At 41.1% G+C, this 27,916-nt stretch overlaps 2 protein-coding genes across 4 annotated transcripts in view; one reads left to right on the forward strand and one right to left on the reverse strand.

The window, feature by feature from the left end:
- Window positions 1–18,026, forward strand: part of INTS4 (integrator complex subunit 4) — a 121,761-nt gene extending 103,735 nt beyond the window's left edge. Inside the window, exons 17-22 of one of the 2 annotated variants that reach the window (XM_007107239.4) lie at window positions 288–418; window positions 5,984–6,043; window positions 7,813–7,972; window positions 8,198–8,341; window positions 12,806–12,926; window positions 16,754–18,026. In XM_007107239.4, the coding sequence (XP_007107301.1) occupies window positions 288–418; window positions 5,984–6,043; window positions 7,813–7,972; window positions 8,198–8,341; window positions 12,806–12,926; window positions 16,754–16,932 (795 nt within the window). In that variant the 3' untranslated portion in view covers window positions 16,933–18,026. The remainder of the gene's footprint in view (window positions 1–287; window positions 419–5,983; window positions 6,044–7,812; window positions 7,973–8,197; window positions 8,342–12,805; window positions 12,927–16,753) is intronic. The other variant, XM_007107238.4, reaches the window with a different exon arrangement.
- A 5,394-nt stretch (window positions 18,027–23,420) lies between these two features.
- Window positions 23,421–27,916, reverse strand: part of AAMDC (adipogenesis associated Mth938 domain containing) — a 33,990-nt gene continuing 29,494 nt past the window's right edge. For both annotated transcript variants that reach the window (XM_007107241.4, XM_007107240.4), the window contains exons 3-4: window positions 25,415–25,510; window positions 23,421–23,592 (exon numbers count right to left, since the gene is read on the reverse strand). In XM_007107241.4, coding sequence (XP_007107303.1) covers window positions 23,452–23,592; window positions 25,415–25,510 — 237 coding nt within the window. In that variant the 3' untranslated portion in view covers window positions 23,421–23,451. The remainder of the gene's footprint in view (window positions 23,593–25,414; window positions 25,511–27,916) is intronic.

Below are 27,916 nucleotides of genomic sequence, written 5' to 3' on the forward strand. Positions count from 1 at the left end.
CATTGGCAGGCGGACGTGCAACCACTGCGCCACCAGGGAAGCCCGAAAATTTGTTTTTTTAATTGACAAAATAATTTATTCTCTCAACATGTATATTAATTTCTCTCAAATTACACTAATTTCTCTCAACATGGGCAGTTAAAAATCTCAGTTCAGAATTAAAGCATAGGCATTAAAAAAAGCATTCTGTTCAGATCTGGTTTCACTTAGAATCCTGTGCTGCTCTTTGCTCTTAAGTAAGACTATAATGATATTTTTGCTGCTTATTACTTACCTTTTCTTTATAGATCATGGAAGAAACCTACAAAATGGAGTTCATGTATAGTGGCGTGGAGAACAAGCAGGTGGTGATTATCCATCACATGAGGCTGCAGGCCAAAGCCTTGCAACTTATAGTAACAGCACGGACAGCTCGAGGGTAAGATGTGTGGTTGGTGAAAAAGGGTGGCTGAGTCCTTTTAAAGACACTTACAACTGCATTCAGAGATCTCACCAAGGTTAATGATGCATGAAATAATATTTAGGAAAGACTACCTAAGGGATATACAAGCTCTTCATTTTTTCAGATATTCCAAGTTACATTCTTGGATCAGATTAGATCCCTGGAAAAACCCTTTGGTGGCTCTCCATTGCCTACAACACAACATAGGGCTTCATCTGGCAACAAGGCATTCTGTTTAGTCCTTGATAGATTTCTTTAAAAATATAGTGCCAGAACCACTTTTTTTTCTCTTCTGATGGGACTAGTGCTCTATCTTAGGCAGTAAAGACAAATTATGAGAATGTATGGTGCTGTGAGACTACTTTGTTCAAATCGTGACCTCTCTACTTGCTTGTTGTTTGATTACAGACAGGTTTTTTTTAGCCTCTCTGTGCCTTGTTTTCTTGTCTGTAAAATGAGAACCATGACAGCATTTATCTCATGGGGTTTCCATGAAAAATGAATGGGATAATACATGTAAAAGCACTTAGCATTGTACATAGTACATAGTAAGAGCTCATTATGATTGTAGCTGTTAGAGTTTCTGATAATGAGAATTGCTATATTTCATTGATTCTAAAATGCACATTTAAAAATTTTACTTCTCTGAAATCAGATATTTGATGGTGTGCCATAGTTTGAAAGTGTTTTTGTTTCTTGGTGTTTCATAAAATAAAGGTGCATCTTAAGAATAATGGCACCATGGATTTAATATAATATAGTACTTAGGAAACTCGTTATCATACAGGAGACACATTTGATGCTCAGTCCACCAGTTGTGTCAACCTAAAAATAGTGTAGAGAAATAAATTTGAGTGTTTAAGTAAGCACTGAAAAATACATTAAAAGGAACATTGTATTTATTTCTTTGCTTATCTTGATAGCGACCTGATAAACTCAGGTAGTGATTTAATTTTAGAGATAGCCATACATTCATTTAACAAATGTTAATCCCTACTATGTGCCAGTCACAGCTGAGAAAAGATAGGTGCTTGTGATGGCATCTACACATTTTTTTTTTTTTTTGTGGTATGCGGGCCTCCCTCTGCTGTGGCCTCTCCCGTTGTGGAGCACAGGCTCCGGACGCGCAGGCTCAGCGGCCATGGCTCACGGGCCCAGCCGCTCCGCGGCACGTGGAATCCTCGCAGACCGGGGCGCGAACCCGGTTCCCCTGCATCGGCAGGCGGACGCGCAACCACTGCGCCACCAGGGAAGCCCCTACACATTTTTATTTAAAGAAAATAAATATCTTTTTCAGTTTATATATGATTATTATGAAACTTTAAATATTGCAGATTAAGTGAACATTCTGTTCTCTGGTAATCTACCCCTTGTAAAACAAATGACTAAAAGTGTAGATTATAAATGTGTATATTAGCGTAAATCGAATCATAATATACTTGGCTGTTCTGCCATATTTTCATTTCATCAAACAATATAATATTTCATATTTCCATGTCATTATATAAAGATTCCAATATATATGGTGTTTACTCATGCTATATTATTTTATATTTTCCATTTGTATGCATTCCTGCTTCTTTTTCTTTTTCCTTGATTTTTGATGGAAATTTTTGATTGTTTTGTTTCTTTTTGTTTCTTCTTCTAGGGGTTTGAATGTTCTGTACCCTAATTTTAACCTATTCAAGTGAGAGGCAGTAGAACATAATGATTAAGAGGGCTGGGGTGCCTCATTGCTTTGATTCAGATCTTGACTCCACCATTTGCAAACTTAGTGACCTTAGACAAGTTACTTAAGAACTTCTGTCTCAGTTTGTTTCCCATAAGTTAAACTGGGATAATAAGAGTACTTGCCTCTCTGTCATAGGGTTATTGTAAGGATTATTGAATTATTATATGTAAAGCCCTTAAAATACTGCCTGACACATTAAGAGTAAACACTTGACAAATGTTAGCTCATTTTAGTTGTATAAATAGTATTTTTACTCATATATATATATATATATATATTTTTTTTTTTTTTTTTTTTTGGCTGTGTTGGGTCCTTGTTGCTGTGCACGGGCTTTCTTTTTGCAGCGAGTGGGGGCTACTTTTCATTGCGGTGCACGGGCTTCTCATTGCAGTGGCTTCTTTTTGTTGCAGAGCACGGGCTCTAGAGCACAGGCTCAGTAGTGGTGGCACACGGGTGTAGTTGCTCCACGACATGTGGGATCTTCCCAGACCAGGGCTCGAACCCGTGTCCCCTACACAGGCTGGCGGATTCTTAACCACTGCGCCACCAGGGAACCCCTACCCTTATATTTTTAATAAACAGATTGACCTTATATTTTTCAGCATTAGAAAATAGAATTTATGATCATCTTTATCAAGACCACATCTAATCAGAATGAAAGTTTTAGTGTACTTTTATTTGATTGTTTCATGCTGTTAAATAATTTAGAATTTAGTTTCAGATTGTTCTTTTTTTAAATTGAAGTATAGTTGGTGTACAATATTAGTTTCAGGTGTACAGCATAGTGATTCAGTATTTTTACAGATTATACTCCATTAAGAGTTATTATAAGATAATGGCTATAATTCCCTGTGCTGTCCAATATATTGGATTATGGTTTTTAACGTATCTCTTATTTTAAGAATTCTTTCTTAAAATATGCATTACTCTTCATAAGTACATTATCAAAATAATTTAGCTCCAGCTTACCTGCCACTGTTCTTTTTGTATCACAATTGCCTTTTAAAATTCCTTGTTCTGGGCTTCCCTGGTGGCGCAGTGGGTGAGAGTCCGCCTGCCGATGCAGGGGACACGGGTTTGTGCCCCGGTCCGGGAAGATCCCACATGCCGCGGAGCGACTGGGCCCGTGAGCCATGGCCGCTGAGCCTGTGCGTCTGGAGCCTGTGCTCCACAACAGGAGGGGCCACAACAGTGAGAGGCCCGCGTACTGCAAAAAAAAAAAAATTCCTTGTTCTAATTCACTATTTATCTGACTGGAACACATTTGCTAGTATTGTTTTTCAGAGTAAGTATATAAGTAGTATACTCATTGAGACTTCGCATATCTAAAACTGCCTTTCTTTTGCTCTCATACATAATTGGAATTCTTTCAGAACTCTGTTAATATTGCTATGTTGCCTTTTAGTATTTAATGTTACAGTTAGGATGTCTGATGTCTTGTCTGGTTCTCTTTCCTTTGTAGTTAGCTTAATTTTCATGGCTCAAAGCTGTAAACTTTTCTTTTTCTTTTTAGAATTCAGAAATTTCATCAGGATATGTCTAGTTATGTATTTCCTTTCATTATTCTTACTGACCTTTAATGGGACTTTGAAATCTCAGCTCTGTTTTATCTCAGGGATTTTTTCCCTCTATTATTTCTTTAATTACTACTTCTTCCATCCACTCCAGTCTGCCATACTGGATACTGTATCTTCTGGATCTATTTTCCCTATATCTTATCTTTTCTCACATAATTTCAGTTTCTTTTTCTACTTTATATTCTGAGTAAATTCCTCAACGTACTCTTTTAATTTACCATTTCAGTTTTCATCATTTTTCATTCTAGTGTTATTCAATTGTTGAGTTGATTTCATTATTATTATTTCCAAGTGTACTTTCTTTTGTGTACGTTTTTTTGTAACAGTTTTTCTCACTTTATCAATGTGATATCCTTTCAAATCTCCTCTTAAATCTTAATCAGGTTGTTTATTAGAATTCAAAAAAAAGCTTTCTGTGCTTTCTTCCCTAGACATTACCTCATTGGGTCTGCTTGGTCTCCTTTACAGCTCCTTATCATCCTTATAACATCTAATAATTTTTCATTGTCTTTGAATACTTAGAAGTGAAAGTTTAGACTAGTTTAAATTGGTAACTGGTATAGGCTTCCCCAACAGTTATAGGTTAATGATCGGTTTCCCCTAGTGGGCCTCACTCTTACATTGAAAGTGGGGGTTCTTAGTGCTAGAGGCCTACTTCATGTACATACCGTGTAGGTGAGGCTACTGTTTGGGGGTTGGGGAAGAGTTCCCAAATCTTTTTGTATTTTACTGCTTGGAAATTCTCCAAGTTGGTTATATGTGAGCAAGCCAAAAAAGGTGCTACTTGGCCAAATTGCTTTCATTTCAGTCTCTGCTTAGCTGGAGTTCTCCCTTCCAGCCCTCTCATCCTGGGTGGTCTTTGGTTGGTTAACCTCACCAGCAAATTTCAGTTCCACTTCTAGTAGGTTGTCAGAGTTAAAGTTTCAAGTGCTACCTGCTTTTTAGGAAAATAATTCAAATTAATATTGGTTGTAGAGTACATTTTCATCTGCCATTTATCATTTATTTATCCATTCAACAAATATTTATTGCATAGCTGCTTGTGTCAGGAAATACATGATGAATTATACCAAGTCCCTACTCTAACGGGGCTTATAGTTTAGTAGAAAAACTTGACTCGGTTATTAAGAACCTTGATACCATTCTCTCACATGTTTTTATATAAGGAAAGAGTATTTGTTTTTTCTTCACTGGAACTTTACTCCTTCAATTAATAATATTTTAATGAAAATTAGTGGAACATTCCCTGCAGAAATTATAAGAAATAAAATGCACAAAGATCAAAGGAAAGATCTGTTGTGTGATTAGTAAGTTATATTGGCCTGGCATGTTGCCTGGCTTATTTAGGTATACATTTAAGTTTTTACAGAAATGAAATACTCTAAGTACTACGAGACCAAAGAAGCCAAGATAGAGAAGAAAGCATATAGTCTGTGTCTGTGTGCAAAGTAGTAACAAAACTTTTTCCCCTTCTGCATGAGAATTTGACCTTTGGTTTCCAGGTCTATTCCCTGGAAAGCTGATCGCATCAACTCTATTACTAGGTGACACTGCTATGATAAAAATGTTCTCTGAGAAAATTACATGTAGACTAGAAGGAACTATCAGTGAACTATAATTACCTAATACAGACACCATAACTTTGGGCTTCATTGAATGCAGTGATTCTTGTAACTGAGCATATCCCTGTGGGGACCCTGGAAGGTATGCCTTTGGATTACTTCAAGAGATATTAGCACCAATGGAGCATGAGGCTTCTAAGTGAAGATGGTCTCCACATTCGCCTGATGTAGATCTCATCTCCTTGAACCTGAGCTGTCAGTGGCAAGGTCAGAGCTCCCAGGCAGCTATGTAGATGGCTGAATGGGCTGCTGCAAGGACTCCTGCAGAGGAGGAATATGACATTGCACTGCCTGTAAGCTGTGCTCCTGTCCTATATCCTTACTGAATCTGGTGCCAAGTGTGGCCTGTGATAGTCTTTGATTTTGAATGTACATTGAGCCTAATGGGTACTGCAGTGTTTTAATTAGGTCTTGGGATCCTGGCAAATATTTCCCCCTAGGTCCATTAGGAGTCCTCTATTTCTCTTACAGATAATTTTTATAGTAGAATATGCTTATCATCTTTTCTTGTGGGCTCAGGTTTCTGGAACTTTGGTCTTTACTCCTCAGTTCTCAGATTTCACAAGCAAATTACATGGGTTTTTGTTTTGTTGTTTTTTCTTTTCTACAGAGTTGACCCCTTATTTGGGATGTGTGAAAAATTTTTACAGGAAGTGGACTTTTTTCAGAGGTAAGTATTTCATCACCTTCTAGCTTATTAAATCTTGGTTATGTAGAGATCATACTTACAGGGAAACAAGAGCAATCACAAGCCAGAATCTTTGGTTTAGCCCATGCAGCCAAGCTATTATGATACATGCAGTGTGCCCTAATTTGTATACAGGTGGCTCTCAGTATCCATGGGTTCTGCATTCATGGATATGGAGGGTTCGACTGTATTATTACATTTTATATAAAGGACTTGAGCATCCATAGATTTTGGTATTTGCAAGGGGTCCTGGAACCAATCCACCACAGATACTGAGAGATAACTGTATTTTCTTTACTGATATATAAACTTCTTAAGTTAGCTAAACATACAGCATAATAATAAAAACATCAGGAATTTTTTTGATTTAGCACTCAGCTGGGCCAGAAAAAGACAAATGTTATGTGGGAAAACTCAAACTCTTGTTGAAAAATCACAACTTGTCTATTTTTTTTCACCATGGTTCTTAAACTTGCGTATTTCTCTCTAATCTACAAAAATTGTTCCATCATTGTATAGGTAGCTTTTATTTTGTAGCATAGATATGTTTTCTCAGAATTCATTATGAAGTAAATCAGGTAAAACAGATGCAGTCAATGAGTGGAAGGCTTGGTGAAACAATGGGGGTTGAGGTAGTGACCTTGACTGTGACCTGTGGTATGCTGGCGATACAATACTGGGAAGAAGGCATTTATAGGATTTTAAAATCTAATATGTATTAAGTCTAATATTTCATTTTTTCACTCCTTGCTTCTACCCCCATGAACTTTACCAAACCTGGCTCTACAGGTTTGTATGACTCTACACTTTTCAGGCTTTTTTCATTTGGGTGATGATGGCTTCCTATAGGGTTGAGTTGCAATACTACTCTTCACCAATAGGAGCTGCTCTCTAGTAAATGATACAATCTAGCTTGATTCTTTAGATCCTGACTTCAAATCTCTACGAAGTCCATGCCTTACTTTTGGTTTTAGATTTTTTTTTTAATTGAAGTATAGTTGGTTTACAGTGTTGTATATGTTTCTGGTGTACAGCAAACTGATTTAGTTAGACATAGTTTTAGATTCTTTAAGGTGGAGAGTCTGTTTTTGCATAGTTGGGTTGGAGAGACTTTTGGAAAGATGACAGCTCTGATTTGCCACAGATGAGGATCTGTTGTTAAGAGCTGCACATTCTTTCTTAATTCAGCCTCTGAGACCCTGTACTGATATCACCCCTCAGTGAAATATTTTTTGATTATCTCCTTCTACAAAGCAGAGTACTGTGGAATCATTCAGAGCTGGGAGTAAGTTACTTAACTTTTTTTTAAGCCTCAGTACAACATTATCCTCTCTGAATCTCAATGTTCCTATCAGTGATGCTCCATTAAGACAGGCTTTTTCTTCTCTTTTGCTCAGTGTAATGTTCCCAGTGTCTAGAATAGTACTTGGTAAGGCCTAAAGACATATTTGTTATATTAATTAATGAATCTGTAATATGACATAATAATTCTAACAATGCACAGGATTGCTGGGAGGATTAAATAAGATAGTGTAAAACACTTAAGAGGATGCCTGGCATATATAGGTATTTAATAAGCAAGGCTGTTAATGATGGTCATGTCACTACAGCATAATTACATAGGTGCATGGCTTTCCTCGGTAACCATGAACTCCTCCAGTTCATCACTTTTCCTACCTCAGGGCTTGGCAGAAGTTTGGGGCTCAGCCTGTGGTGAATGAATGCATAGTTGCTTCTGTTTGTTCCTTCAGGTGTTTCATCGCTGATTTGCCCCACCTGCAGGACAGCTTTGTGGACAAACTTCTTGACCTCATGCCCCGACTCATGACATCCAAACCTGCAGAAGTGGTCAAAATTCTACATACCATGCTGCGGCAGAGTACCTTCTTACACCTCCCCCTTCCAGAGCAGGTCAGCGTCTGTGTCATACCCCTTCAGGCGAAATCCATCCAGAGAGCATCCAAAACTGCTCATCTTGGTGATCTTCTTTGACCAGTGGAGAAGCTGGGTTAGGGCCTTTCCTCTGATTGACTAACATATGTCCACCCATTAGATAAGGAGACAGAAAGGCAAGGATCATGTTTTGTTACCCAGAGATGACCTGGCTTTAGAATCGTATTTTCTTCTTGCTTACAGATCCACAAAGCCTCAGCCACCATTATTGAGCCAGCGGGCGAGTCAGACAACCCTTTGCGGTTTACATCTGGGTTGGTGGTGGCCCTGGATGTCGATGCAACCCTGGAACATGTGCAGGATCCTCAGAGCACTGTGAAGGTCCAGGTCTGTCAGGTTTTGGTTCCCATGGAGCTTCTAAACTGACTTTGTGTTGGAACTTATAACTTTAGCACCCCTGTAATCTCTACCTGAGGGCCAGAAACTGGGGAGAGAGAAGAGATAAGTTTTTATGGACAAGATCCTGGTCGTGAATCCCAGCTCTACTGCTGAGTATGGTCTGGAGGAAGTTACTTTAAACTCTGAACTTTAGATTCTGCAACTGACAAATAGGAATAGTTGACATTGAAATGAAGTGATGTGTATAAAGTTCCTGGTCCCCAGTAAGGGTTCACTAAATGACAGGGCCGCTTCTATTCTTACAATGTGAAGTTAAGACTTGGTATTTTCAGGGCTATAAGCAAACTGTAATAAGTCCTTTTCCGTTTGTGGGTGGGTCAGCTTGGTGAATACAGTTTATGGGTGGGGAAAAAGCAGTCACTAGGGAGTATTCTTTCCAAGTTAGATGGATGTACTAGAGAGACAGGAGAGATGCAGTATAGACACTAAGCAATTTAACAGTCTGTAGTTAAGCCCCACTAAAAGTCCTACCCATTTACACCCCCTCCCTCCCTCCCTCCCTTCCATCCATCCATGCTTACTCTACTGCACATGCTAAGTGCTAGTCAAGCATGTCAGAATTCGTGCCCTGAGGATGCTTAGTTTCAGTGAGAGACAGACAAATGGACAGGCAGTTGTAAAACAGAAGTTCAGTCATCAGTTCAGACAGGCACAGGATGAATTAAGAATGTTATGGCCTCTTATTAAATCCTGATTGCTCACACAACATAGATCTAACTTTGGGAGCCACTTGCAACACTGCCTCCTGAAATGAGACCTAACTTTTTAAATAACCTGACCTATTCTCAAGATTAAGAGAATGGGACTTCCCTGGTGGCGCAGTGGATAAGACTCCGCGCTCCCAATGCAGGGGGCCCGGGTTTGATCCCTGGTCAGGGAACTAGATCCCACATGCATGCCGCAACTAAGAGTTCACGTGCCTCAAACTAGGGAGCCCGCATGCCGCAACTAAATGTTACTGAGTTCAAGCTCTCTGCTCACTACACTACAGGCCAATGAATCGGGAGATGAGGTGTTGAGGCAATGAATACGACTTTATTCGGAAAGCCGTATGGCAGACTAGTGTCTGGGTTTGGATGCCAGTTTCTTTTATAGAACAGAGAGGGGGAGGAGATGAGGAAGTAAAGTAAAAAGGCCATAAGTTTTGCAAATGTCCCATGGAATGGCTAGCCTCAGGGAGGGGATGTGTTAATTTCTTCTTTCTTGCAGCCATCCACAGGTGGACAGGGTCAGGATGCTTCCCCCAACAAAGGCACTTTGGTTTAACATGCAGGCAGAGGGACAGGGTTCCCAGAGGCAGGCCATTATGTATAGACAGTATCCTTTTAGTGAACAAGAGCAGGAAAGCAAAGGTTAAAGTAAAAGAAACAGGTCCAACATGTAGCCAGATTTGGCTCTTCTTTGTTACATAAGGAGCCCACGTACTGCAACTAAGGAGCCCGCGAGCCACAACTAAGGAACCCGCCTGCCGCAACTAAGACCCAGCACAACCAACCAACCAAATAAATAAAGAAAATAAAGATTAAAAAAAAGAAAGACTAAGAGACTGGTTCAGTGAGATAATGGACTGATCTACCGACTTAGTTTCTGGATTGTGAAGCTTCTTAGAAGTTTCAAAGGCAAGAATGAAGAGGAACATAATACACCACCCCAAAATAAGCCTTTTTGGCCTAAGGATTATTTTGGGATGATTATTTTTGAGAGGCTGTAGGCTGGAAACAGAGTAGAATTGCCCTTTTGTGACGGAAATTTACATTTATAAGGGAAATCTCCATTTGTAAGGTATCTCCCTCTAAGTACCAGAAAGGGAAGCAAGACTAAATCTCTAGAAACTCATATCAGTGAAGACTATGCCAACTTAAATTTGCATAACACTCGTACCCTTGATTATTGTGTTTTACCTGATAACCTCCCATAACAGGCTCCCTTCCTCTTCAATATCTGTCTTTTGTATTTGCTGAATATGGTATTTAAGGTGATGGCTTGGTTAGTTTCAGGGAGTTACTCATTTCCTAGGTCTCTTCCTTATATAGAGGAGACATATTTGTTATTAACTTCTATTTGTTTTTCTCCTGTTAATCTGCCTTTTATTATAGCAGGGTCTCAGCCAAGAACCTAGAAGGGTAGAGGGGAAATTAATTTTTCTCCCCTACAGGGTTATTTCCAATTTTGGCTGCTATAAAAACATTCTGCAACATACTTAAAAAAAAATATATATATATATACACACACACATATATACATATGTGTGTGTGTGTATATACGTGTGTGTGTGTATATATATATAAATTATAAAGAATACTATGGAGAAGCCCTTAATTTGTAGAGTGTGACTAAGGAAGAGAAAGACTTTGTGGAGATACTGTTACATGGATGAGATAAAGAATGATTAAGAGTAAAGGATAGAGGTATTCCAAGCAGAAGGAATATGAATAAAAATTAGGGATGCAAACACCTGCAGTAAGTACAGAAAAATAGCCTGGAGCAGGCAGGGTTGGCTTCCTGGAAGAGAGTAAGGATGAATCAGGCCCTGAAGACGGTTATTATTTGCCTATGGTGACAGTAGAGGAAAAAAATCTTCTGGCTTCCCAGCAGGAATTATTATAAATCATGAGACCTACAGAGAACTAACTCTGAGCTGCAGTTTTGTTGGGCGGCAGTTTTTTGTTTGTTGGTTTGTTTTCCCCTGTCTACCGAAAAAAAATGCACAACCTAGAATTTGAGAGTTATGTTTTTTTTGGCAGACGTTTTTAGATTGCAGGTATAGATTGTTGTAAGCCTGGGAGACAGCATCTCAGATAAATGCTGAGAAAACTTCCGAAGAGGAAGGGGGAAACCAGGATATATAGGAGTTTTTGCAACAACACCAGGTAGCCGGAACAAAAGACTACTGTTAATAAAAGAAAACTAGATATCTCAAGTTAAGGAATTTAGCACTTTTCTACATAAGGGAAGGTGCAAGAGTCTGGACTCATTGAAATCATTCCTTTGATATGCACCTCAGCTCTCTGGGGCCAGTATCCTGTGTTTCCTCTTCCCGAGTTTCCTCAAGCTGCACCATTGGGGTGGCTGCAGTCTGATGACTGCGGTCATTCCTTGTTTCCTTCCTGAGTTCCCTCAGGGCTCACCGCTGGAGGGCGGCTGTGGTTGCTGATGGCCCGAAATCCTTTGTTTCCTGATGTGGTGGGCAATGTTTTATTTCTCAGCCCCAACATTAGTGGTTCTCCACCCTACCTGCACTTTAGAATTATACAGAAAGTGTTTAAAAGTACTGATGCACGGGGCCTCAGCCTACACCAGTTAAATCAGAATCCTGAGAGTAGGGCCCATGACTACCAGTATTTTTTATTTAAGAGCTCATAGGTGATTCTAATGTGCAGCCAGGGTTGAGAACCCCTGTTTCACATTGTCCTTGGAAAAAGTTTGCTGACCAATTGAGCATAAATGAGATTGCAGGTATAGATTATTTAAGGATCATCTGCTACACTCTACTGAAAGATCACCTTCAGAGTAGCTCTACTACATGCATGGCCAGACTGTTTGGATTACCTCTGCAGGCTGGGAGATGGGGAACTCGCTGCTCAGTCATGGGACATCTCTGACAGTAGGAAAGCATTGTCCAGTTCAGCTACCATGCCCCAACACTTCCGGACAGATGAAATTATGGGGCAGGTGGGCTGAGACATGCCTCCCCAGAGTTTCAAAGTTGAAAGACCTGTGTGGTCCCTACTTTACCCCTATCGGTGTATTCGTATAGCCCAGGACCTATGTGTTTCTAGGATATGCTTCACTGTTCATTTAGCTCATTTGTACACTGTGCAGTATATAATAATAGGCCCTCTACACAGATAGCTGTGAGGTCCCCCTGGGTGTTGAGGAGAGCTCTTTGGCAGCTTGTAAGATTTGAAGAACTGGCCAGTGATTTGAGCACTGAGCACTGTCTCTGTAGAAAGAGATAGATAAACAGCTTCCTAACTGCTTATGATCTAGTGGAGAGTTACAGAATTATTCTTAATCCTTGGTAGTTGGTGATGGATCCTGGGCCATGATATGATTTGGAACCAGAGGAAGGAGAGTCATCCTGATGGGGGTGTCTGAGAAGGCTTTTCACATCAGGATTAATATTTTAACCTATCCATGTACTTAATAGAGGCACTTTATTCCTGTCACTCATTCACCATGAATTCAGGAAACATTTATCACATACTGCTTTGTACTGGGGAGGGGGTAGAGAGATTTCGACAGTGTTGTCCTCCCCTCCAGGAGCAGTTTTGTATGAAGGATAGTGTCTTCTTTTCCTCCTGTTTTGGGGTTCACAGCAGATGTCACCAGCAATTCTGTTAAAAGCTCATGGCTCTTCTGCCTCTTTTTCTCATTTCTGTCACCTCTTAGGTCTCATATCCAGATGGCCAAGCTCAGATGATCCACCCTAAGCCGGCAGACTTTCGGAATCCCGGCCCAGGGCGGCACCGGCTTATCACTCAGGTGTACCTCTCCCACACTGCCTGGACAGGTAAGGAGTCAGTGGGCCAAGGCATTTGTTTTTTTGTAGTTTGAAAAATACGTGATTGAACCAGGCCTGCTGAGGGTTGACCTTGATTTCTTAAGGAGCTTGAAAGCTCAAACTGGGTACATTTAGACTAATTTGCTGCATTGCTTTGATTATACACGGCACAAGATTTTTTCAAAAGATGAAAAGGAGATTACAGTAGAATGGAGTCTCATTGAAAGAACCATGGGCTGGACACCAGGAGACTATTTTCTTATCCTAACAGTGCCACTGACTTGCTGTGTACACTTGGACAAGCTACTCTCCTTTCTGAATCTGTTTCCTCACCTTCCAAATTAAGATAACAATTCTTTACTACTTAATTCTGAGGACTGCTCTGTCTGGAAATTAAACAGTTTTATATTTCTTACCAGAAATTTAAAATCACTCTTTTTTGTATGTGAACAATTCAGTTCATTCCCCCAGAACAAGTAAAATGACAACTGTTCCTGCCTTCCCTTCCCACATGGGCTGGTTTGTGCGGTAATGCAAAGTAAGGTGATCTATTCCTATTTTACCCTCCCATACAGCAACTGAGGAGAACCTTGATAATTTGAGAAAAGACATGGAGGTTACATAAGTATTTTTCTTTCATTTGTAAAGAATAAAACGAGAGAATACAAGTGCAATGACATTACACTTCCAAAGCCTGTAAGGCTGCTTTGGAAACTTTGAAAAAGACTCAGTCTGCAGAACCTAAAATGTGGGAGAGAATTGGCCTCGGTGGTGTTGCCTAAATCATTGAAGGTGATTCAGAAGCATGGTTGTTACTGGAGAAGGTGTTCAATACCACCACATTTGGTTTATTTTAGAAATAGGTGGATGCCTTCTGGAATTTTCTTTCATTGTATTTTTGAATACATGAGTAACTGTTTATTGCCATTATTAATGGTTTTCCTCTGTCAAGGGTGTTAGGTGGGTATAGGTGACTTTATAAAGTTTTCACAAAGAAGAAATGGTGCTGTTGAGTGTCAGGGCAGCCCCTTTGGGGGTCCAGCGGGCCTGACAAAATTGAGGGAGCATATCCAGCAATGCTCGTACCGAGAATCTGCCTCCCTGAGTGTCCCTCAGTCCATATCCTTGCTGCCTGGAATGTTCTGCACTGTTTGCCACAGTGCAAGTCCACAGAAACATAGAGTTCCTTATTTTAATCTCTTGTGGTGAAGGGATCCTAGACATGGGGAAAGAAATGCTGTGGGAGAGCGTTGTTTTGCAGGGTCAAGACTGAGGGAAGCAAAACAGCATGTTAGAGCTCAGAAGAGCTTGAAAGGTTTTGAGGGGCATATTGACTTGCCTCTGGTCACACAGCAGGTCATTGCCTGAACCAGGCCTACAATTTGGGCTGTCCTGAGCCTGAAGAATTATAATTCATCCAGGATCACCTCCTCTGAGAGGTTGCTACGTAGTCACAATTACAAATCTCTGTTTTAATTCTCTGCTCAGCACTTATTAGTGTCAGATGTTTTCTCATTTGTTTATTGACTTTCTCTCCAATTATAATGTAGGCTCCTTGAGAACAGGGAACTTGCTCGTCATCTTTAACCTCTGTGTCCCTAGTGCCTGACATGGAGTAGGTACTCAACAAATAATAAAAACTGAATATAGGATTTTAAATTTGCAATTAAAATTCATTTAATTCTTAGACAACTTTGTGGTGGGAATTAGTATTCTGCTCTTAATTTTGTAGATGCATAAGTGGAGGCCCATGTAGCTGAACAGTAATGGCACTGAGGCTGGCACACAGATTTCCTAACTCCTAAATCCCTTGTTTTTTTCACTGTACCATCCTCCCATCTGACCTGGGACACCAAAGTGAAATGTGTTCTCATTCTGAAGGTGCCAGCACCTCTTTCTCCTAATCCAGGAGATGGTGCCTGGTATTGGTAAGGGTCTCCTCCATCTAGTCCCTCAGATCCCTACCAAGGGCCTCTCCTTTGGGAGACAGAATGCTGACAGGTCACAAGGTTTGAGTCACATAGATGAGCTTCCAAATTCTGCCTTACTTGCTGTATGATCCTGAGAAAGTTATTTAACCTCTCTATCTCATTTTCCTTTAAGATTGGAGTAATAATATATACCTCATAAAGACATAGTCTTCCAAGCATGATAAATAGGTTGCATGATTTGTCCCAGATGATCTTTTGTCTCTTTTTCCCAGTCTCTTCCCTCTTGTTTCTTCTCCCTGCTCCCTTCCGCTGCTGGCAGTGGCTTGAATTGCCACTCTTCCCACGTGCTGGTGAGAGAAGGCATAATGACCAGATGGGGTTTAGTCCTCTGACCTGGGTTTAGTCCTCTGACCTTACCAGTATTTGGCTCCTGAAAGTGCTGTGAGAGCCAGGGCTAGATTGTGGTTTACGGGTTGGCAATAGCCATCTAGGACAAGAAAGGAGAGCGTAGTGGGAGAGCTGATACTGGAGCCTAGTACCAGAAAGCAGTGCTAGTTTCATTACAGATATACTCCAGGCTGGTAAAAGGCCCCATGTGAAAAGGTGATGCTGAGGTTGCTCTCTGGGGTTGGCTAGGTTGCTCTGGTTGCCTGCCAGCCTTTCCCTTCCTGGAGGACAGCAATCTAGTCTGTATTCTGATCCCTAGGGAGAAGTATGGAAGTAACCAGGAGCACATCTGGGGAGGCATTGAGAAGTCCTGGGACCTCTGCCCTTGTTCATTTAGATCCATCCAGCCCTCATTCCTGCCCTGTAAACCTCTTAGCCTTGGGCTCATTTTTAATACTTGCACCTTTCATGAGATTACCCAGTCACATAAACTCAAGGAGGACACCCAAGCTAGCGGTGTTCTTGGCCTCTGCACTTGTCCTTAGGTTTTTCTGAAATCCTCTCCCCCTTCTTTATGGAAGCCACATGGTGAATAGAAAGATGAGTTGCTTCAGTTTATGAACTGAGCTCCAATTCTGTCACTGGTGTGGATTTGGGTAGTCACTTAGAACCTCTCAGAGTCTTGGGACTTTTTTGGGATTGTGACAGTCTTTCTTTCATGGTGTGGCAGGGTAAGAACTCTTGGGGTTATGTGCTTGGCACAGAGCAGGTGTTCCATTCCAAAGCCTTCCTAAGCTCCCTCCTCAGTACTTCTTACGGACTCGAGTGTACACTGTGCTCCAGTGCAACTGTCTCTGCCTCCTCAGCCAAACAGCAACTTGAGGGAGGTCTTATTTATTTTTGCTGGGGCCTGCCACATGAAGACACCAGATCAGTATTGTAATGTCATGTCATGAAAGAATGGAAGGTTCGGTGACGTGATTTTAGGTCCCTGAAATATATTCCTGTTCAGTAGTGAGAGTTTTCTGTCCGAACTATTTCCTAATGAAAGACTTCCTCTCTGCTAATGCAGTAGAGTCCACTGTGCATGTAGCCCTCAGGCCTGAGATCAGCTGTGCAGAAAGAGCATGATTATCTGGGTACAAGAATTGGCCACATGCATGTACTTTGTGACCCTCTGTCTTGAGGCTGGAAGGTCTCTGTGGAAGAGGGCCTTTTTAGCTTGCTCTCTGAACATCTCAGCAGCATGGCTCTGAGCTGTGGGGAGCCCAAGAGACCGGAGGAGGAGGTGGCAGTGGCAGAGAAGCAGCAGTACATCTGCAGGCTTAGGAACAGCCTCACAATATTCAGGCTGGAAAAGTGTTTTTGTATGCTGATGGGGGAAGGGAAGGATGCAGACAGATGAAGAAATGTTCTTGAAACCCTACTGCTTCTATCTTTGATGTTGCTTTTACTGGACATTTCATCCCAATTCCTAGGCGTTGCCCCATCAAAGAGGATTTTTGTCTTTTTTTCTAGAACCGTGTCAGGTGGAAGTGAGACTGCTGCTGGCCTACAACTCCAGTTCACGCATTCCAAAATCCCCCTGGATTGAGGGTGGTGAGATGTCATCCCAGGTGGAAACCAGCATCGAGGGCACCATCCCCTTCAGCAAGTCTGTAAAAGTTTACATAATGCCCAAACCCGCAAGGCGCTGAGTCACAAGTAGTCTTTACAGCCGTGGCCTAGAAGGCCCTTCTTGGGATCAGAGTGAGCCAGAAGCCTGGAGCATTTCACCTGGACATGGTATATAGGCATAAGGAAGAACATGTGACCCTTATAGTCTCATCTGGTATCAAACATTGGATAAATTATTTTGCATTAAGAAAACAAAAACCTTCAAGTCTATCCCATCCCCCACCCCCTACCTCCCTAGCCTTGCTCCCAGTAAAGTTGAGACACCAAGCTGTTTTAGTCCCTGGTCCTTAAAGAAATCTGTGTGGCTATAGGTTCAACATTTATACCGCAGGCCTACATTCTTCAGGTGTGAAACAAAAAGATCCAATTTTCTAGCCCCTTCCAAAGAACCAGTTATTGGAGCCATAATCTTATTTCTTAAAGCAATAGTCTGTTTGCCAGGGCCAACTCCAAAGCAGCTTTCACAGCTGTGCTTTTTCACCACCGACAGTTCCTGAAGGGCCCTAGACTTTCGTTATCTTGCTGAGAGTCTCCTTCCTTAACTCAGGCAATAGCTGGCCAGGGACTGAATGAACAGCTGAAGAATGAATCACTTTCATCCCTCAGGGAAATTCTTGATCTTGCCTGCCATTATCCTTAGAAAAAATATGAGAGAAGGGCCATATTTTACAAAAGAAACCAGGATTATGGGAAAGAGGGACCCAGTGTAAGAAACAAAGTCATTTCCCACTACTTCTCTGATGACTCCAGCGTTGGAGCTGCGTGTGAGCTGAAGGTGCAGCGGGGGTCTAAGAACAGTAAAGACTCCAGAGATGTGAACCACGTGAGGGCCTGTGCTATGTTCTTTACCTGTCATTTTGTCCTTGCAACAGCCAAGTGAGACTAAGAGGTTAAGTCACTGGTAGGAAAACTGTAATAATGCCTTTCCTCGTTCAAATCCAAGATGATTCCAAAGGCCTGAGCTATACCATATGGAAAAGAACCTTCAAATTTTCTCTCTGTGCCTCAGTTTTTTCATCTGTAAAACAGAGGTAATTATACCTTAAGTGTTGTTGAATGGGTTTAATTAAATAATGCTTGGCAAATCTGAATCTGTGGCCAGTCTTGATCATATTTGGTACTTGGAAAGCGAATAAAAATAATAAGAGCGTACAGTTACTCAGAGGCAGAGCTGGAATTTGAATTCAGGCATGTTTGACTTTTGGTTTAATATACCTAATGTGTGCCCAGCAGTGTTGTAAGCCCTTTACATGAATTAACTCATTTAATCCTCAAAACTACCCTATGAAGTAGGTACTGTTACATTTATTCTATAAACAAGGCAGTTGAAGTTCAGAGAATTTAAAGAAACCAGGATTATGAGAAAGAGGGATCCACTATAAGAAATAATATTGTGAACTCCATCTCTGATGACTATAGTGTTGGTGCTGCCTAGTTGGCCTAGGACACACAACTAGTAAATGACGAGCTGCAGTATGAACCCAGGCAGTCTGGCTCTGGGAGGTTATAACTGCTATAGAGGGACTAAGGGAAGAAGATCACCTCCATGGGATTTACTTTTCTAGTGTGCTTGCCTGTTTAGTACATCTCAGTAATTGTGCCATCAGTGGGCTCTCATGTGTCAACAGATGCCCTAAAGAAAATTGCCTGCCTTGGAGATAAAATGAAGCTTAAAGCCAGGCTGAATCATACCATGGCCCTGACACAAAGCACCTAATGATGATTACTGAGTTGAAGCACAGATGAAAACATCAAGACTCATCGCTGCTAACTGAGCCTTTGATGCCATAGCTATAGAAAGCCTTCCAAGGGAAGAATATGCTGAATCCTTTTCAGATAACACTACTCCTTTTATGAAAATCCTTCTGGGTCATTCCCCATTTTACAGGTGGGGAAACAGAGACTTAGAGGTAATGTCTTTCTCCTAAGGGGCAAGGGCGGGATTTGATCCTAGGTCTTAAAACCCAAAATAGTACTTTTCCCACCAAAGGTGGAGAAACACGAAGGGGCAAAATTTACCTTAGTATCAGGATGAGTTTTTAAGAATTGAATGGGCTGCATTAGGAGCAGCCTTATTCTTACACTAATGAGCGTAAGAATTGAATGGGCTGCTTTAGGAGATAAGGAGTTTTCCATGCTGGATGTGTTCAAGCAGAGGTTGAACGAGCTCCTGACAAGATTGTTGTAAAGGAATTCAAGTATCATATGAGCAGTTGGGCTTAACCTTTTAAATTCCTTTTACTCTGAATTCTCTGTGAATTTTGAGAATCTTGATTTTTCTGACAAAGACCTGGAAGGGAGCATAAAGATGGCTCCGGTGTGGCACCCTCATTTATAAGTGAATGTGCAAGCCCAGAAAGACTGAGTTAGTAGAAGCAAGTCTGGAACCCAGGCCTCTCAGTCTAATATGGTTTTCATGACAGGGATCTGTTGTTATGCCTTTTCAGCGGCCAACCATGTACCTTGTCAAAGCCAGAAACTGTGTCACATTGGAGTCTATCCTTTCGCCTCATATAAAACCAGCCATCAAGTCCTTTAGATTCTGCTTCCTTAAATGTTTCAATTCTCTTTTTGACTCGGTGTTTCTGTCCTGATGCAGCCTTCATCATCACTCCTAAGGTATGGGATTAGCTTCTTAATGAGCTGCTTGCTTCAAATCTTATCCCCTTCAGTCTACTCTTCACACAGCTGCCAGAGTAATCTTTCTAAAACCTGGATCTGATCACACCATTCCCCTGCTTTAAACCCCTTTAAGTGGGTCACTTCTGGCCCCAGGATAAAGTCTAAACTCCTATCCTTGAAGGCTCTTTATGCCCCTTGTGTCCTCTCCAGCCTCATACTCTGTGTCCCAAACATTCTCTACTTCTCCAGAGAATTAGCTGTAGTTATTCCCAATACTTTACCATGCTCTCTCTTGCTTCATACCTTTGCACTTGCTCAGCCCTGGAATGTGCTCTTCAGATTGTCTCCTATGGTTCTTTTCTTTTCATTCTTCAGGACTGAGCCTCATTCTGGAACCTATCTGTGTCTCCTGTGGGCTTGGTGCGTTGCACAGCCTCCTATACATTCTTCAAGCATGGTATTTATTGCAGGTTCACAAATGCCAACCCCTGAAGCAGGTAGGCAGGGAAAAAAAAGGGGTCAAGTGGCTTTGTCAATCTAATAAATGCATCCTAGGTAATTTTCATGAATGTATTTTTTAAAATTATGAAAAATAATAATCCTTGTACAAATTAAAAAAGGGGGGGGGTGTCAAGTGACCTGGAAGAAGATAACAGAGACTTGAGGAATCGGCACATTCTCTGTTAGAAGAAGGCAGTTGCTATTCAGCTCCACTCAATTGTTCATAGGTATGGGCCTGGTGATGTCAGATTTTCTGCTTCTTCCAGAAAAGTCAGAAACCTGCATTTTCATTTGAAAAATAACCACATTAAAAATTTTGGTAACTAAATAAAGTAAATGTTAAAATTACTCTGAGACAAACAAAACCTGTCTCCAGGTAGATTTGTGCCAGTTTGAAACTTCTGCATCGTTACTGCATATTTACATGTCTGTTTCTTCCAACCAGTCTGTGACTAACTAGACCGTAAGAATGTCTGTGTTGTATCCCCAGCATAGCTCCTGGCACATACCAGGCAAGGAAAGAAGGAATGAGTCCGTGAATCCAGAGCAAGTTTAGCAGTACCATGACATGCCTGCAAAACCCAGCCCTGAGAGTCAGGTTTCTGAAAGGACTTTATATTTGGCTTTGACATGATTGACCTCAGCAAACAGAATTATGGAGAAGGTACACACCTAGCACTTGGCAGACTGCTTGTCTTAGGAACCGCTCAAGCTAGAAGAAATTTAAGTGTGGGCAGAGTGAGAGCTGTGCAAGCAACTTACAAATTGAATCAAAAGGTTTAATGATTAAGACATGGGACTAAGTATAGTGTCATGGAAAAAGAGCTTCTCTCCAGGCTCTGCAAATTTCCAGCATTGACCATGCAGAACAGATTCAGAAGTAGGGGCTATCAGCAGGTTCTATACAAAGTTTAATAACCTCACTGTCAGGTACTTCTGTCTCAAAGAAGTTTGTACTAAGTTCTGTTTAATGTAGAGACAACTCACTTAGGAACATTGATTACACCCACACCTAATTCAACACCCACTGGAGCTGTCTCATCTTACATTTGACAAAAAAAAATTTTTATTGCATCAACCAGAGAAACAGTCTAAATTTTATCAAACATTCTTCCTAGCTATATAAGTGTCTGGCTTTATGAGCGGAGGGAACTGAGATCTAGAAACATCCTGTCATCTGACAAATGGCTGGTTGTAGAAAGGGCACTGAGCAAGATCTTCTCAGACCTCTAGGCTGAGTCTCAGGTCTGTGAGGATCTCTCTCCCATGGGCCTCCTAAGGTGGTAGAAAGAGATCAAGACACAGCATTGGGTTCTAATCCTGCCTTTGCCACTTTCTTGCTGGGTAAGCTTAGAAATTAGGAAGATCACTTTTCATTCCAGTGGGCTTAGCTCATCTTTTCTTGCCAGGCCACATCTTAAGTTGCTGTTCAGTCTACGGATTGGCTGTCCTGAGGTCAGATGCCCAGTGGGGCCAGTCAGGCAACAGGATCATGTGGAGCAAAAATCAGCTTTCTGGGCTGTGGCTTCAACAAGGGCTGGGGTGGAGCAATTTTATTTAGTTATGACCATGATAGATACCATACCTAATAAAGAGTTCCCAAATGTTTGGTGAATAAATGAACCTCTTCTTGTTCTTCAAGACTTGTGTTACGTCCCTAGTGATGTCTTCCCTAATTTTCCTCCCATTCTGGTAGGATAAGTTAGTCCACCCTTTGTGCCACGTCTGGACCTTGTAACTAGTATAATGTTAACACACTGTATCATTACTGTCTTGTTTATTTGTTTCTCTCTCACATAACTCCTGAGGGCAAGAACTATATCATTCCTGTACCCCTAGGATCCAGCAGTAATTGGTCATAAGAATATTAGTAAGAGACTCTCAGTAAATGAATATAAAACAGAATTACTGAATAAATGAGAGAATAGAGTAGATAATTCCTTTGGGCTCCAACATTCTATGAATCTATGAAATTATAAGCTGATATATTAAGAACCATAAAATGAAACCAGTTAGCTTTACACAGGAGCCCCATTAGGAGAAAGATACTGACAATGGTTTCAATTTATTGAGTCCTTACTACATGCCAGGCAATGTGCCAAGACTTTCTATGAATTACCCAACTTAACACCTGTGATAACTCCAGGTACTAATATGATCCCTCTCTGACAAATGAGAACAGTGAAACTCTGAGAGATTAAATAAATGCCCAACCAGTGAGTGGCCGTGAAAGCCACAGTTCAAAGTCAAGGCTATTTGACACCAAAGCTGATACTCATAACTCTTTAAAGAGGGGGAAAAATGAAAAATAAGGTAATTCTGATTACTATTATAATTCTGTCAGTCTATTCTAAGGCTTCACAAAGGCCACCTGGTATTTAATAGAGCAAAGGCTATCCATGCCAGTAGGGACCATTAAAAGGCATTTAGTCCAGCCCCATCATTTTATACTGAGGCAATCTGAGACAGAGAGAACTGTCTGGCAAGGCTCAGGTTTAGTTAGAACAGCCTGCCTAGAACCCTAGTATCAAGGCATAGCTCCTTTTACTGTTATTGAAGTGTTGCCTCAGTTCATTCAGGGCTCTGCTCATATGTCATTGCACAAAGACACTTTCCCTGACCACATATCTGAAATAGCCCCTATCACTCTTTTTCTTTTTCTTTTTTTTTTTGTGGTACGCGGGCCTCTCACTGTTGCGGCCTCTCCCGTTGCGGAGCACAGGCTCCGGACGCGCAGGCTCAGCGGCCATGGCCCATGGGCCCAGCCACTCCGCGACATGTGGGATCTTCCCGGACCGGGGCACGAACCCGTATCCCCTGCATCGGCAGGCGGATTCTCAACCACTGCACCACCAGGGAAGCCCATATCACTCTTTTTCTTATCTTGCTTTATTTTTCTTCATAACATTCTACTTATATTATGTATTTGTTTACTTGTTTATTTTGCCCACTAGAATATAAGCTTCATGAGCACAAGACTTTTATTGCTGTTTTTCTGGAGCCTATAGCAGTGCCTGGCATATAAGGTACTTAATAAAAATTGGTTGAATCGATGATTAAACATTCCAAAGCATCAATTGCAATGTGATTTTAATGCACTGAAACTTTTCTTTGGCTTTCAAACTTCAAGTCAGAAGGCTTTCTTTATTTTTGCCTTTATTTTCGCTTACTTCTGGCCTAACATTTGCCACAATATTAAACTTTTGTAAACTTCTGTCTCCTCCCCTGATTTTCAGCCCCCACCCCCCCACCCTCCAGAACAGGGACCTTGCCTAAGTCATCCATGCATCCCAAAGCCTAGCACAGGACCTGGCACGAGCAGCTGTTCAAAAATGCTTGGGGGGGCTGGAGTGGACAGAGGTAAGAGTGACAGTCACAGGCATCATTGCTTAGTGATTTATTCTCTTAAGTCTCCATCAGCAGGTGGAATGGAAGACCCCTCCCACCCTGATGCCTTGGGTAACCAAGGCATTATACTCCTTCACTGCCTGCTCTGTCTGGAGGACCCGCACATCAATGCCTTTTTTCTTGAGGTATTCCACGGTTGATGGGGGTACCTGGGAAGAAGGAAAAAGATGAGTAAATCAGGGGGGAAGGCCCCCAGGGTTTCCTTTCCTGCTATGAGGCAAGTATATTCTACAGAACTGCACAGTGACAACCATCACTCCTCAATCACCCAGCGTGTCACCAGTCCAGAATTTGGCAGTGAATCCCAAGGAGGCAAAAAGGCTTCTAAGAAGTTAACAGAAGTACCATGAAACATGTGCCAACAGCTCAGGTGATATGGAAACTGGAAAGAGCATGAATTTTGGAGTCAGACAGTCTTGAATTTAAGTCCTTACTAGCATTGTGACTTTGGGTAAGTGAATTAAATTCTCTGAGCCTTTGTTTCCATGTATGTAAATTGGGATAACAATACCTGCTTACAGGGTTGGTATGAGAATGAATTCAGCTAAGGTATGTAAAATGTTAAATGTTTGAGTCAGTCCAACCTGACTGATTCAAATCCAGATAAATGTTAAATGTTTGAGTCAGTCCAACCTGAGTCTAAATTCTAACTTTGCTATGTGCTAACCAAGAGACCTTTTGAAAGTCTTTCAACTGCAATTTCCTCCCCTATAAAACGGGGATAATAATACTTAAAATCAGAGGGTTGGTGTGAGGATGAAGTTTTATGACTGTATGTACACTGCAGCTCAAATGTCTTCTCAGAAAGGCCTTTCTTGACCACCCCGTTTAGAGCAGCCCCTCATAAGTCACCATTTTCTTCACAGCACTTACTATGATCTGAAATTGTCTACATTTTTATTATCCCTGAGGGCCATGAACCTTGTTTGCCTTGTTTAGCTTGTTGTCCCTGGTACCTAGAGTAGTGTCTGCCCCATAGAAGGTGCTGAATAAATATTTGTAAATGAATTTATATAAAAGATTCTCAAGAGTGGCAGCTATTATTGGATATTTTCTCAACTCTGGCTTGTCTTCAATATTATTTTAAATAGATTTTAATTAGACTCTGCCTTGTCAGAAGGAGCTCTGAGTGAAATGTTTTTTAAAATGCCCTACATTACTTTTTTATATGTTTGAACAATTTTATAATAACAGTAGTCTTACAGATAGGGATCATTTTAATGGAGGAAAAAACTAGGTTAAACTAAAAAATATAAATAAAGGGCACCTCCATCGGTAGGGAACTGGATTTTACGACATCTATATAAAGGACAGAATGAGGTAGATCTCTGTAAACTTATGTGAAAGGCTGTCCGTAATGCAATAATGTAAGTGAATAAAAAGTTAGGAACAATATGTATAGAGTGATCCTATTTATGTAAAAACATGTATATCAGTATGTGTAAGTGTGTATATATTTGCAGATGCATAGAGCATTGGAGCAGTTACGATTGGGAAGGGGAAATCTTTCACCTTTTAAATTCTACATTTCTGCATTGACTCTTTTACAACAAGCATGTACTATTTCTATAAGTACAATAAAAATAAACTTTCTTTTTCTGAAAGGGGAAAAAGGCTTAACTTGAATGTGCCCAAGAAAAGAAAAATTAAAAGTACTGTAAAAATGGAAAGTACTGTAAAAATCTAAAGAGCCAAATATTGATAGCTGTAGAGCTTAAAAGAAATTCCAGGATTGAGGAATTTCTGAAAAATAGTTGAAACAGCACAGGCCTATGATTAGAGACTGGAGAGTCCAACCCTGATGAGGAAGAATAGTGCACAGCCACTGTTTTATCCTGGGCCATCCACTGGCTCAGCAAAATGAGGGTGCATGATATATAGAGATGAACTTCCAAGAAGGACATGTCTCTAAGGTAAAGATCCAAGAGATTACCAGAAGTCCTCAGGAATGCTGTGCTCACCAATACCTACCTTCAAGGCCTCACTCATCCCTCGGCCAATGACAAGGATCTGCACACCCTTCTCGACAACTTCCTCCACATCTGCAGGCTGCACACCAGGAGAATGCTGGACATGGAAAGAGAAAGTATACCAGCTACCTGCTCTTTTCATCTTTCTTTGCAGTCAGCATTCCTGTTAGAGTCATTCATTCACCGAACAAATGTTTACTGAGGTTTACTCTAGGCCAAGCCTCACTAGGGCCCTGGGAATAGCATAAGATACAGTACTGCCCTTATGGAGCTCTAAGTCTAGTGAAAAATATAGAAGACTACAAAGAAATTTCAGTAGTTTTACAAGTGCTACAAAGAAGTAACGTTCAGGGTGTAGTGAGAACATACAGAAAGGGCACCTAATTCAGACCTGGGGAGTCAGGGCAGGGGCTCAGGGAAGACACCCCAGAGGATGTGACATTTAAGCTGAGACCTAAAGGACAAACAGGAATTAGCCAGGTTAAAGGAAATCAGGGGAACAAGGCATACCAAATACAGGGAATAGCATGAATTAAGGCTCAGAGGAAAGAGCAACCTAGTGAACTACAATTAGTTCCATATGACTGAAGTGTAAGTGACAAGTGAGTGGAAAGAGATGAAGTGGGAGAAGAAAGCACCTGCGCACCAGGCCAAAACTTGGAAAGCTCCACACTGTTTCCTTTTTCTGAGCCCCTTTCCCACTTAACTCCAGGAAAACTTTGATGCTTTAAAACCTATCTCTCTGTAAAGTCTTCCCAGATTCTCCCAGGGATATTTAAGGTAAGGTGTTTAATGAACATTAATCCAACGTTAAAGGATGGTGGCTTCTGAACTGCTTCCACATCAGCAAAGGGGATACAGGAGTTACAGTTTGGTAAATACCAGCCTAACTTTTGGGGAGTGAATAAGAGTGGAAAATTGTCATGGAAGACATGCTGTTCTAACTGCGTCTTGAAGTATGACTAGGAGTATGCCTTGATGCAGTGGTTGTTGAAGGGGTACATTCTAATCATAGTTAGACATGGTTTAGGAAAAGAGCTGCTGAATATACCAAGACAACAAATGTACCAAAGAAAGAAGGGTTTTTCAGTCTAAAAAGCTGATGGTTTAGAGAGGATAGGATTGAAATTTATTATAAAAGGTATAAGAAGAACAAATATGAGTATTCTTATTAAATCCTGGAATAATAATATCTTACATGTTTAAAGTTGCAATTTTCGTAATGCAGCTATAGAAATTATTCCATGTGATCTGCATTAATAGTAGCACAAAAGCATCCATTCTCCTTTTATAGATAAAGAAACTGAAGCTCACAAAATACATACACATTAGCCAAGATGACACAATTACTAAGTAGCAGAGTTGGGATTTGAACAGAAACATGTTAACCTTTGATTTAATGCACTTTTATTAGAATACTGTAACCTAGGGAGCAACCTTGAAACTTGAAAGAACTAGCCCTAATGACCACAGAGTTGTGCTTAAGCCCAGTGCCTGGCCCATTGTAGGCACACAATAATTGTTAGTTTAAGTGTAACCTGAATCTTCCCTAAGGCAATTGCCTGCCACCCACACACACACATGAGCTAAATAACCAATAAAGGAGACAGACAGAAGTATTAAAAAATACTTGATTAACCCCCCCTAAAAAGGCAGGAATAAAAAACATGAGGACAAACAAAACAAATAGCAATATGTTAACACTTAAACATAACTGTAGCAGTAATTAAGTGGACTAAATAGTTTAATGAAAGGCAAAGATTGAGTTAAAAAGCAAGACCCAACTAAACACTACTTACAAGGTATATACTTGAAATATAAAGGCATAAATTGAAAGTAAAAGGATAAAGAAAGATATAAAATGCAAACACTAAGAAAGTTGGTGTGGTTATATTAATATCAATATAGGAAGTATTACTAGAGATAAAGAGTTTCATCTCATGATACTTAAAGGACCAATTCATTAAGAAAAACATAACAACCCAAATCTGTACACTGTTAGTGAAAGAGCTACAAAATATATGAAAACAAAAATAACAGGGCTTCCCTGGTGGCGCAGTGGTTGAGAGTCCGCCTGCCGATGCAGGGGACACGGGTTCGTTCCCCAGTCTGGGAAGATCCCACATGCCGCGGAGTAGCTGGGCCCGTGAGCCATGGCTGCTGAGCCTGCCCGTCTGGAGCCTGTGTTCCGCAAAGGGAGAAGCCACAACAGTGAGAGGCCCGCGTGTCGCAAAAAAAAAAAAAATCTGGGACTTCCCTGGTGGTCCAGAGGCTAAGAAAACGCTTTCCAATGCAGAGGATGCATGTTCGATCCCTGGTCAGGGAACTAAGATCCTACATGCGGCAGGGCAAATAAGCCCACGTGCCACAACTCCTGAGCCCGTGCACCACAACTAAAGAGCCCCTGTGCCACAACTACAGAGCCCATGCACTCTGGAGCCACAACTAGAGAGGAGCCCACATGCTGCAAGGAAAGATCCTGCATGCCGCAACTAAGACCTGA

Source organism: Physeter macrocephalus, chromosome 16, assembly GCF_002837175.3.
Source record: "Physeter macrocephalus isolate SW-GA chromosome 16, ASM283717v5, whole genome shotgun sequence".
Lineage (NCBI taxonomy): Eukaryota > Metazoa > Chordata > Mammalia > Artiodactyla > Physeteridae > Physeter > Physeter macrocephalus.